The sequence below is a fragment of the Fundulus heteroclitus genome, chromosome 19 (assembly GCF_011125445.2).
Source record: "Fundulus heteroclitus isolate FHET01 chromosome 19, MU-UCD_Fhet_4.1, whole genome shotgun sequence".
Classification (NCBI taxonomy): Eukaryota; Metazoa; Chordata; class Actinopteri; order Cyprinodontiformes; family Fundulidae; genus Fundulus; species Fundulus heteroclitus.
In genome coordinates this window covers 6,523,048-6,535,867 of record NC_046379.1, presented here as the reverse complement: position 1 = coordinate 6,535,867, position 12,820 = coordinate 6,523,048, and the positions used below count along the sequence as shown (strand labels likewise).

Here is a 12,820-nt window from a genome sequence, read left to right as displayed (position 1 = left end):
GACAAACTAATATTAGCTTCAGTTTCACCAAGTACTACATTATGTTAGCTGTCGTGCATAATGCAATTTTTTTTAGTTTAATAACAAGTCTGTTTATTGTAACAGTGATTAAACTGATAAAATCGGTAGTTAATACATCAAGATGTATTAACTCTGTCAACATGGCCGCCAAGACGAATATATATCTGAGGCCGGTAAAATTTCCTCTCCAAGCTCATATGAGGAGAAATATGCTCTAATGTTTATTGTCTCTTATTTTATCAACATCTTGAAATATTTATTTGAGATATGTTTCAGTTTCCTGGTTTTGAGATGTCACACCCGCTAACACATTAGCTTAGCTCGGCACAGAAACTGATATGCTCCGTAACCAGCATGTGAATATAATTTGTATAAACACATTTGTAAAGCCATATACAACTGACAGTTTCAATTGGGTTATGTGGTAATAGGTTTCATTCTTCTTGTGTGGCCAGATAAGTCAAGGTGACAGTTGTTTTGCATCAGTACCATACGGCCATGTTTACCAGAAAGCTGCTGTATAGGTGTTATATGAAGCTTCTTGTGTAACTCTTTGTTTGAACATTTAATTGAACAAATCTCCATCAACCTACTTGAGTTTACTAGTTCATAAACCCATTAGTTTGTGTTAGCTAAGCTCCTATCTAGCTCGCTAATATTAGCCTCAGTTGTTATATTGTGGCTCTTGTGTGCATTATGTTTTTCTTTTTCAGTTTTGTTACAACTTTGTTCATCATGATGCTGGCAAAGCACCGGTCTCTCCCGTCAGTCTAGCTTTGTCAGTCCGTTGAGTTTGTTTTATCTAATCACTCGCAGAGACTCCTTATCTGTGTGATCAAGGCTGTAATCAGTCGGCTTTGTCCCGACAAGGGGCCAACACAAGGCAAAGCGGGCCCTGAGGCCTCCCTGCTACCTCTGCTATAAAACTTTAACTTGTAGACAGGGACAAGCCCTTTCAAGTCACATGATGGTTTGGCTGAATGGCAAAGGAATCACCGCTGAGATACATGGAATTGTTTTGCTTCCGAGTACAGATAAAACAAAGGCTGTTTGGGGTAAAAAGTGTTTTCAGTTCTTGAAAGATTTTTGCGTGTTTTTTTAATCAAAGCAACAGCTGTAATTTGTAAATCTAATCATAAACTACCAGCTACACATTTACGCTACTATTCCTGACTTTTCAAACTCTTTAGCTCTCCGCCCTGAAAGCCCGTCCTTCGCTCACCGGGTTCCTCCCGGCAGGCACAGATGGCAAGCCATTCGTGTGCAAACCGCAAACTGAGCTGCGATTGTCCTGATGTCGGCCTTTGTCTTTCAGTTATGTCCCCCGGCCTCATCATGCAAAAAGGGCCTAAGTAAGTGACTTTACATGTATTAATTAAGGCCCATAATGAGCTCAGCATGATTAGGCATTTGAATGCATTCCTCGGGTATTGTGCAAACTCTGCGGAGGTTTCGCAATCCGAGTCATTTAGATGGGCTGCAGATTGTAGATGTGGGGGCAGGCAAGCAGATAAAGGACTTAAACACACAAACACATAGTATAGCCATGCAAGACGCCCCCCTCCTCCTCCACTGAAACACACACAGAGGTGCTAATGAGAAATAATCAGGCTGTTAGTTGCAGTTACACTCCACACAATAAAAAATGCAAATAAGCCCAACTGTTAAAAAGGTAGAAAGATTACATTTATAGAGGAACAAATCTCACAGTTACGAGTGTGGTATATATAAAAAAAAAAACACTTAAGTGAATAATTTTTCATTGAAAATAGAAGGTTTTCACCCACAAGGTGCAGTATATAATGCAGGAGCATGTAAGAAAAATAACATTTCTCTCGATCATATATAAATATTCATCAACCCAACACTAATGCTAAGGTAAAAAAAAAAAAAATGCATTTAAAAACAGACATCTGCGGAATGGTTTTAATCATCTGTGCCCCAGTGTTAAGTGTTCAAATTGCTCACATGGTTGTTGCTGCCTACTACCTCAGTGCGGCTCAAGCCAGACAACCATGAAAACACAACCCCGACCTCAGCGTCCTTCATCAAAGTCTGTTTGTCTTGGAGCTCGTTTTCGCAGGCTTCAGAGGCCGAGCTTCAGCGTCCGCTTTTAAACTCTCACCACGGGGACGTGGCCGTGCAGCGAAAAAGCCGGGGCATATGGCACATAAAGGAAAAAAAAAAAAAAAAATACAAAAATCAGCGAGGCTCCTTAATTGTACCTGAAGGGAAATCCCTTTAAATAGTAGCTGGCAGAGGCGGCGGGCTGGCAGGGGGATCAAACAGCCGCTGAGCAGAAGCCTTATAAATACAACACATTCACTTGCTGACTTCACACTGCCTCCGCGCGCCGCTCCTCATGCGGCACGGCCGAGCTGCGGTCAGCATGTTCACAGAGAGACTTCAGTTCGCTGCAGAAATGCAACGCTCCTGCTTCGCTTCCCATCCACGAGCCCTGTCTCAGCCCCTCACTTCTCGTTATCTCCAGCTCCGCCGCCATTACATTGTTTCTCATGCCGGGTCATGGCGGCGGCGGCTGAGGAACTTTGGGGTTCTTCACGTACAACTCTGAGGCTCCACTGGGCACCAGGTGACCGAAGCTGCTCCTGAACGACGCAAGGAGGCGGCCTGCAGAAGAGACCCCTTGTCAAACACATCTTGAAAACATCACTGGACTAACATGTTCCTACATGACGTCCTTAACAGGAGTTTAAACTTCAGCTTTTAAAAAAAAAGAAGTCTGTTTACTTAGACGTCTCAGCCGCGCAGCAGCTGTGATTATACAGGCTTATTGTGCAGGATTTCTGCTCAAATACCTATCTAATGAGATTTTCTTAGAGCCTTGAAGGGTTGGATAGGGTGGTATGTTGGGGGGGGGGGGGGGGGGGGGGGACACGCCTGTTGCTGGAAATTATATTTTAGATAAGATGTGCAGCAGAGCTATTGGCGGCGCCAGACTTTTTTTCATGGCGGCAGCAGCAGTTGCTATATGACAGACAGGAGTTGTTGGCCGAATGAGAAACTTCTCTATTTTTAAAACTCACTGTTATCCTACAAGTTTGCCGCTTTTTTGATTTGCCTTAACCCCCCTTACATGATGTTGCGAGATTTGTCTAAGGTAAAAATATATATATAAGTATTGCTCAACACAGTCATCAATTAAGTTAATTAATGACTGTGTTGAGCAATCTTTAGATATGAAATTAAAATTAACCCATTGCTAAATTACTACGGTGTATTTTCAGTTTCCATAACAAAAATCTTGTTGCTAGGAGACGTTTTGCTATACCAACTCCAAGCTACCCCACCCGGCGCCCCTGTGGTCAGAGCAGTTTCTCACCTGACCACGTCTTCTGTCCGGTCAGCGTGAAGCTGTTGCACTGAGGGTGGGAGTTGCAGATGTAGGCGGCCTCTCTGGCGCTGTGGACGGACAGCACGCAGCCCTGCTGGCTGTAGGACGGCCAGCAGCGGTACTCCACATTCCCCGAGGTGCTCATGTCTTGCATCACAGTGTAATCTAGCCACAGAATGAGAGACGGGACTTCATTACACAGAACCGCTGAAAGAGCTTTCAAGCGCTCCAAGAGGATTAGATCAAAGTTGGACAAGAAATGCAACCATTAAAACAAAGAATTAGCCTTTCAGCTCTGAAATAATAATAATAAAAAAAACATGGTTAACAAAGTGGTTGGTTGGGTTAAATGATTTCACAAGAGGAGCCCAAACTTTTCAGACAGAGGGATCTTTCTCGGAAATGTTCCAACAACAAATTTTCCATCTGCCAGTTGTGAATGCATAAAAAGCTAAATGCACTTTTTTTTAACCCCTCGAAAACTGAAAGATAATCACTAACTCTTAGATGGCTAACAAATTGAGTTTTTACAAATTATTTTTTTTTTTGGGTATAGATAGAGCAATAGCTGTAATTTGTAAATCTAATTATAAACTACCAGCTACACATTTCCGCTACAAGTCCTGACTTTTCAAACTCTTTAGCTCTCCACCCTGAAAGGCCGTCCTTCGCTCACCGGGTTCCTCCTGGCGACACAAACTTTTCAGACAGAGGGATCTTTCTCGGAAATTTTCCAAGGTTTTGTGCTAAGCCCATTATTATTCACTTTCTACCCCATTAATGTTAGCTAAAGAGTTAAAAAGCTAAAGAGTTTGAAAAGTAGCATAAATGTGTAGCTTATAGTTTATGATTAGATTTACAAATTACAGCTGTTGCTCTATCTATACCCAAAAATTTGTTTATTTGTAAGAACTCTTAACCATCTAAGATTTTTTCTAGACAATCAGTTGTCTTTCAAGGAGCACCTTGGGATTTTCTTACAGAAACAAGTGTTGCTTTTGTTTCAGCGGAAAGTATAAATGAGTGGAAAAACCTTTTTGCCTGTAACGGACTACAGAGATGTGTTGCGTGTGAATCTCTCAGGTCATTGTCTGAGATTTATAAACAACTGTGGCCCCCATTATTGTGCACTTTACTGTAAAGTTAACCGGATGTCTAAAAACCTCCGTTACTGACCTGAATTGGGCAAGTAGTCAAATACCAAGTTTTTTTTTTTACACCTAATGCATGGAAAACAAATTGCAACCTGAACTTCAGCTTCAAGCCCTTGCTCCTCTGAAGAAGACTGAATCTGATAGAACGGCTACAGTCCACCTCGTCTGTGTCAAAGCGTAATAAAGTATTGTTAATCCTATCTCTTGTTACCCGTTTCCAATACATTTATAATGTTACCCTCTTAGACAGGTCTACTTTGTAATATACATATCTGATCTCAGTCTGACTAACTGGGTTAAACACATTTTTAATTATGTGAATGAAAAAAAAAATAATAATAATCTGGCATGATACATTATTACAAGCAATATTTTAATTTCATTATTTTGGTTATAAATAGGCTTTCACTTTATCATTAGATGAGTTAATTCATGTTTGACCCATTTTCTATCCCATTAAACACTGACAAAAAATCTACTAGTAAAACTTTTGAAAAGTAATTTTCTTTATATAAACATTTTCCAAAAAAAAAAAAATGCATATTCATTTTAAGGCTCCGAAATATTACTTCTCAATTCATGCAGCAGACCACATGTCATAGTCCGCCCCTCAAACTGCTGCTGTGCATTAATGGCTGATCCCCAAACCCCCCCCCCCCCCCCCCCCTAAAGTCTGTCTCCTTTCCCTCCTTCTCAACATTTGCGTTGCATTCATCATCATAACTCTTCCAGTCAGACGTCCTCTGGCCTTAAATCATCTGCTACACATTAGCCGGAGCCATGAGAGCAAAGCATGCACACATACGTCTGCACGCATACCCGGCCTACAAGTGGACAAAAGCCTCGCCTGTGAGCCGGCACGGAGGAGGCGCATGGTTACAAGCTGGTAACCTTTTGTAAATGGCAGGAGGCAGTGTGTGTGTGTGTGTGTGTGTGTGTGTGTGTGTGTGTGTGTGTGTGTGTGTCTGAGAGAGAGAAAGAGTGTGTGCATTGTTAGGCGTAAGGGAACAAGGAGAAGGGGTGATGATCCCTCGTTGGGGGAGGGAAAAAATGAAGAAGGCTGAGCTCAGCTGTTATGAATTTCCATATCAACATTCATGGAATAAAACTGGTTATATTTTAACTCCTGGCAGCGCTTTGATCCTAAATGGATACAGTTTTTTTTTCCTCCAGATACAAAAGTTACAAAGCAACATCCTTGCTACACGGCGGCCTCCTCCATCACTGCTCAGACCATCTCCGAGCGGCGGAAAAATTAAATCCACATTACTGAAGACTCTCCATCTGTCAGCAATTTTAAATTAAGACTCGAGGCGTGATTAGTATCTCTTTCTCGCATACGAGCATGTGGATTTTTTCTTCCCCCCCCCCCCCCTTCTTCTTCCTGGGACATTCCACTGACACAAAGCATAACCAAAACAAATTCAAGACTAAGCCTCAGCTTAGCCTAACCATAACTCACACTTTTGCCCTGATTCTAACCAGACCAGACGCTGTGCTACTTCCGTACAAGGCTTCCTCTTTTGCTTGCTTAGTCATATAAAAAAAAAAAAAGTAAAAGAAACATAAAAGTGCTGCACTGCGGGGAGGTTAGACTCATTTCTCTGTTCAATGCAAATCCAGTCGGCCCCTTGGCACGTCATGAAGCTCAGATCATGAAAAAAAAAACAACACACACATCTATGACCGTGACTAAAAAGTTATAACTTAAATTAAAAACACATCGTGCGTGCAGAGAAACACATCGGTTGCAATGAAATCTGCAGAATGCAGCTATAATAAACAGACACGTTCTGTTCAGGCTTCATCGCACGGTCGCTCGGCGGCAGCAGTTGACTCCTGGCAGCCCCTAGTTAAGCCAAAGCGTTCCCTCCCTTCCTGGCAGCCTCTTTCCGTAACCAGGCCTCTCTTTTACCCCGGACCTGTGATTAAATTCACAAAGCGCTGCTATATAAACAGCCCGGCATCTGGGGGGACGGAAAAAAAAAACCTCCCCGCAGGAACGCAGCCAGTCATTCTGTTATTAATATTTCATACGGCTGAGAGCAGCGGCGGGAGGGGGGGGGGTTGGGGAGCCGGAGTGGAAAAGTGAAGGTCTTTCTGTGCTTATATGGAGAGAGTGCGGAAACGGGGCTTGAGCTGTTAAAACGTTCACCTCGTGCAAGATTATTTTACATAAATCAGTGAAACCGGTTAATAAAAGCTTTCTGGAAAAAAAAGGTTATATATGGTTGCCTCGCAAAAGTATTCACACCCAATGTGTTTGTGGTTGCTATGTGACACTTTGCCATCTTACAACCTCAAAGTATTTTACTGGAATTTTATGTGACAGACCAACATATAATACTTCTAATAAAAGGTTAAAAAAAATGCAGCGTGCCTTTGTATTCAACCCACTTAACTCAGTTGCCCCTAAATAAAATCTAGCGCCAGCAAGTTCCTTCAGAAGTCGCCTAATTATTAAAAGAAAAACTCCTCCTGTGTGTGATTGGATCATTCTGTGTAGACCTGAGAAGTTTTTTAGAGAAGAAAAGGAGCATAAAGAACTAAGGATCACAGCAGACAGGTCAGGAAGCTGTGGATGTGTGAAGCGGGGTTAAGTTAGAAAACAATATGCCTAGCTTAGAGGAATCAGAGCGCCGTTCAATCCGTCATTTGAACATGGAAAGCAGGACCAGCTGGAGATCTTCCACTAAAACCTGTCAGAGGCTGCAAAAGACTTCAGACAAGCACGGAGGATCACCTTCCAACAGGACAGCAACGCTCCAGACCTAAACCCAACCGAGACTTTAAAGCGGACGTTCAAACACGCTCTCAGTCGAACACGACCGAACTTGAGTTGATTTAGGAAGGATAGGCAAAAACTTCAGTCCCGAGACGTTTAAAGCTGGTAAAAACCTTGGAGCTGCACGGAAAGGTGGATCTACAAATTATTCTCTTGGTGGGCTGAATACAAATACACACAAAACTGTAAGATTTGTATTTGCCGAGAAATTATGAAAACCACAGTTTTCCTTCTGATTCACTATGTTGTGCTACACCGATTTAGCCTAGCACATAAATCCTCTCAATACCAAGTTTGTGGTTGCAACATGAGGTGGGGTCTGAATACTTTTGCGAGGAGCTGCGGCTCAGAGCTTTGCAGGATTAATCCCACTTTGTTGGCCTCGTCCTCTCGACCCAGCTGCCTAATAAACCTGTCAGGGGAAATAAAAAAAAAAAAAAAAAACCCAGAGCAAGAGAAACAACCGGCTTTCATTTCTTTCCAAGTTATAAAATGAAAACAGAAGTGCAGATTGTGCGCTCGCTCCTAAAACTGCTGCACGAGGGTGCAGCCTTCATTTCCCCGAGCTCTCACCTCTCAGTATTGACGGATGCAGCTTGTCCAGGTGTAGGCCTGACTTGTACAGGAGGAGGATGTGTTCAAAGGCCTCCAGAGTCTGATTGATGTCGGCTTTCAGCTCCCCTGGACACACATAATGGATTCAGTCTGGTCTGCGCGCTCGACCGTCTAGCCGGTACGGATAATTTAGTCATTTCTGAGCGTCGCAGTTTGATCCCGGTGTTGGGATCTCAACGTAAAACCTGTTTCAGAGCACTATCACGTGTCAGGAGACGACTAGAGAAAAGGGCATGCCAACACACGATGGCTGTGATGGAATGATACACCCTCTGATCTTTGATAGTTAATCATGTCGGTGTGTGTCCCGTCCTCACCTGTGGAGTTCATAATCTGGTCTACCAGGTGCGTGAGGCCGGGCGGGGCCTGGTGGGGCAGCAGGTAGGTGAAAAAAAACCTGCAGAGGGGGGAAAACGGGGCCAATGAGAGACAGAAAGACACACCCCGAACGTGACTTTTCCCCACTTTGCTGTTAGGACCATAAAGCTGTCAGAAACCCGGGTCGGTTTAAAGGGAAAACTGGCTCCTTTCCCCCCCCAACCATCACACCTCCATCAAACAGAATGTTCCCAGCTGGATGTCTTTATCTTTACTGTCATTATTTTAGTTGTCAGCTTAACCTGTGTTTTAGTCCCATCCATCCAGAGCGCATCCATCACGCTGTAAAACTGTCGCTTCTTTCTCCGCTCTCACCTGTAGGCGTTATAGATGTTCCTCTTCTCGTTCAGGCCCTCGCACACGCCCCGGGGCGAGCAGGGCAGCGTGAAGTTCCTGTGCGGAAACTGCAGCGTGCAGTCGGCGTCCGCCCAGCAGGCGGCGTCCTCGGCGCTGACGTCGTCCAGGTCGGTGAGCTTCAGCTGGCCGGACACGGTGACGAACTGCCGCGGCTGGAAGTCCAGCAGCCCCACGGGGCCCAGCGGGGACCAGGAGAGGAAGTGCAGGAGCCGCACCAGATCCAGACACACCTGGAGATCAGACGTGCCGAAACCCGATCAGTTCAGGGTTAAACCATTAGCCCAGAGCTGCTGCCTTACACCATGAGAAACACAGCTCAGGTAAACTCACACATGTGGCTGTAAAAAAGGATTTTACTGCTGTCTTTTCTTTTTTTTTACTTTTAGTTACACTAAAAAAAACGTAGCTGCACCAACTTGACCCTATGCAAAAGTAATAACTGGCCAATGTTGCCAACCTTGGCAGCAATAACTGCCATCAAGCATTTGTTACAGTATTTCAATAGCATTTAAGTCCAAACTTTGACTAGGCCACTCAAAAGCATGCATGTCTGTTGTTTTCCTCGCCATTGAAAGGTGAACATGCTGGTGTACTTTAGATGCAATAACCAAAGGAGCGAAGCAGACCATCACATCACCAAACCCCCTGTTTGACTGTTAGTTTTATGCACACTGTCCTGAAGTCCCGCCTTATTCTCATCAGTCCAAAAGAATATGTTACCCAAAGGCTAACGGGGCTTTAGATGTTGTCCTGGGCCTCCTGGGTCACAAAAAAAAGTTGTTGACGTTGCTCTTTGAGTAATTTTGACAGGTCGGCTCATCCTGGGAAGATTCACCACCGCTCCATGCCTTCCCTGTTTGTGGATAACGGTTCTCACTGCATCCCAAATTCCTACTCTAGGAATTGCTTTGTAACTCCTTCCAGAATGATCTAAATCAGCGTTACTCTCTTAATGATAGAAATCACAATTTGAGGACTGAATTTTGCATTTATTTTATGATTTGAAACATGCAACAAAAAAAGCATGCAATAGAAAAGAAGCATGCAGGAGCAAATACTTTTTTACAGTACTATAACTGACATTAGTTCCATGTATATGTTTGTGCAGTTATATTTTAATTTGCACAAACATGAAAAGTTGTTTGTTCAACTTCTCTTATTTCCAATATTGTTGCATATCTTAGAATATACAGTTGCCGTTTATTCTTTAGCATTTAATTTCTCGATTTCATACTTTTATCAGCTGTAGAGTTTTTTAATTGCTTATTATTTGGTGTTTTTATGCGTCTATCCGTGTACTTATTTGACCACTTTACTACAGAGGGAGTTCCCGACTGAGGCTCAAATAAGTAATTATTGTACTCTATGTTGGGAAAATGTTACATTATTTTATATTATGTCTTGAAGCTTTTATTTTGCTCATTCTGATTTGCAATGAAAAAAATAAATAAAAGTAATAAAATTATAAATTCTGAAATAAGTGTTTTCATGAGAAGATTCTACTTTTTTAAAAAAAAGACACACAAGACAAAGTAAATGAGTAGTTTTCCCACCCGTCCTGCAGATGTTTAAATTATAATATCATCAGCAATTTATAGAGCAGCTGCTTCATTTTTAGTGAGACGTTTCATTCTGGATCAAATTACCTACTTGTTCATTTTTTGTCGTTTAAGCGAAATTCGGTGTGCTCGTTGCCTATTTTGGTCCAAAAATATCAGTATCTAATCAGAAATCTGACTAATTTCAAAGATGAAAGGATGAATTCAGGTGAATCTATTCAACCAAGTTTTTAAGCCATTTTTACTAACTTGCTATGCATAATGACGTGTTCTAAGAGCCTGTGCCGATAGAGCATGAGTTGCTTCTGTCCGGCCACAGGGTTCGGTAATGTTGGGGCTTTTTTGACCGCCACTCTGTGGAATCAGGGTAGGGCAAAAAAAAAAAAAAAAAAAAAAGGGTGCAGGGTGAAACCGTACACCCTCAGAGCAATGCACCCTGCCGGGGGGCCCGGCCAGCCTGTCATGATTCAGGCGATGCAGCAGAACAAGATCCACAGCTGAGATAATTACTCGTATATTCGATCTACCACCCACCGATTCTGTCTGTCAGACACTCCCACCGTAGGCACACCTGAACCCGTTCACATGACGGTGTGGGTTTTAGCCAGCAGTGGGTTGCCTATATCTCGGCTCCAGGTCGGTGCCCGATCATATTGCCTGGAGGAGAGGCAGATGTCGGCAGGAGCACTGACCTGCTCGCCTGACGGAGGCCTCCACTCTCTTGGTGTTTGGAGAAAAAACAGCCAGAAAAAGGGGAGAAGCTGCTGTGCTCACCCTGAACCGGTCCTCCCAGGGAGTCTGGAGCAGCTGGATCATCTGGAGAGGAGTCCCCTGCTCCAGAATGACTGCAACTCTTCCTCCTTCCCGTCCTCCTCCGCCCACGACTCCTGAACAGTGGCCCATGAGCTGCAGAGAGGGGAAAAAGAACAGGTTTATTGCCTGTTAAAACCCATCAGGGCAATGCATTTAAAAAGCTATAAACGGTTCTTCCAATCACGACATGTGACGGTGAAATCACATTATACACAGAAACGTTCTTATTCTGTTAAGATGATTGGATTCAGCCGCCTCAGACATGCCATAGACAATCACTTGGGTATGCGTCCAAATTGAGCTGCAAAGGTCTGATTGAATAAGAGCTATGGGTCTCAGATGGAGCCACGACAGAGGAGCATTGTGTGCTCCTGCCAAACTGGACGCAGAGGTCAGAGGAGGGTCAGTGAATTTAATTTAATTAGACGGGAAGGCCCTGGAGAGCCCGGGAGACCTTCCATCCTGCTCCCTCACTCTGAGACAAAGGAAAGTCTGAGCGGCGGGGCAAGGATCGGAAAGTCAGGAGAAGATCCAGCAGCGCCCCACTTTCACAGCTCGGAGGCTTCCCGACGCCCCCACGCAGCCCTCGGACACGCAAGTGAAACGCGCTGATTGAGATGTTGGGATGGAAAGCTTCACCTTGATGACGTTGGGGTGGCGCAGCCTCTGCAGCAGGAGCATTTCTTTCCGCAGCTTGTAGGAGACCAGCTCCCGGCAGCCCCGCGGGTCTTTGAAATCCTCCACACACTTGCTCATGTCGACGCCCTGCTCGTTGACCAGCTTCAGCGCCACGGGCTCACCCCCGACCAGGTTCGCCTTCACGACCACTTTGGTGTATCCCGACCCAAGAACCTCCGCCGCCCGCACGTCCATTAGAGACTCGCAGCCCATCTGATCCCGGTGCGCCTTCCCGGAGCCAAGCGTGACCTCATTCCACAAACTGGAGTCCAACACAGAGTTCTGATCCAGCTCTGGGAAAGGCTGAACTTCTTTCAACACGCCGTCTTTCTCATCATCATCATTAGGTAGGAGCAGCGGGAGGATTTCTTTCCGTCTCTCCCTGAGCTGGAGATCCAGCGCTCTGCGCAGCGCCCCCAGCTCCTTCTCAACTGTTGCGTTGGAAAAGCGCGATGATCCCGATCCAAACTGCTGCAGGCTCGTAATGAGGAGTGACACCAGAACGGACAGGACCAGGAACGCCAGGAGGGCAGCCGCGCGTAAAGAGTGGCCCATCCCGGGCGCTTTCCCCGTCTAGGGCTGCAGGAACTGCGCTCACAGCCGCGACCTGCAGACCGACCGCTCCGAGTCCGACCACTTTCTGCGGGAGCGACGCTCCGCGGAGGCTCCACGGCTCCCAGGAAACTCCCCCCATGGAGGTGTGTCCTGTGCGCTCGTAACTTTACACCCGCGGGTCAGAAGGCATTGCAGGAGAGCCCGGCGTCATCTGGACTTGGAGCAGGATCAGCAGTGGTTTTATTTGTGTATTTATTTTTAGCTTTGAGAATAAGGGTTGGAGTTAGGGTTGAGGAATAAAACTGCAGGATTTTCATAAAGCATACGAGCTGCTACAGATACATTTTTGCTCGTCTTCAATTTCCAGCCGCATAGCATACCGAAGTACTTTATGTAAAAAAAATAAAAAAAATAAATAAAAAATGGTCATGCTTAATGTAAAATACTACCTATTAAAGGCATTTAAGGATATCCTAAAAAGGAATGCACTTCCGCAATCTGTCCACGAGATGGCGCCCAATCACATTTCTGCTTCAGGCACAAACTGACC

The 12,820-nt window shown here is 44.6% G+C and overlaps 1 protein-coding gene across 1 annotated transcript; it reads right to left on the bottom strand.

Annotated features, from left to right (window-relative positions):
* Window positions 1-2,091: 2,091 nt before the first annotated feature.
* Window positions 2,092-12,406, bottom strand: pkdccb (protein kinase domain containing, cytoplasmic b). Its single transcript, XM_012864526.3, has 7 exons — window positions 11,677-12,406; window positions 10,999-11,130; window positions 8,624-8,895; window positions 8,248-8,327; window positions 7,889-7,996; window positions 3,365-3,541; window positions 2,092-2,652 (listed from the first exon to the last, which is right to left on the bottom strand). The coding sequence occupies exons 1-7, from the start codon at window positions 12,268-12,270 to the stop codon at window positions 2,546-2,548; spliced, it is 1,470 nt and encodes a 489-aa protein (XP_012719980.2). The 5' UTR covers window positions 12,271-12,406; the 3' UTR covers window positions 2,092-2,545.
* Window positions 12,407-12,820: the final 414 nt, after the last annotated feature.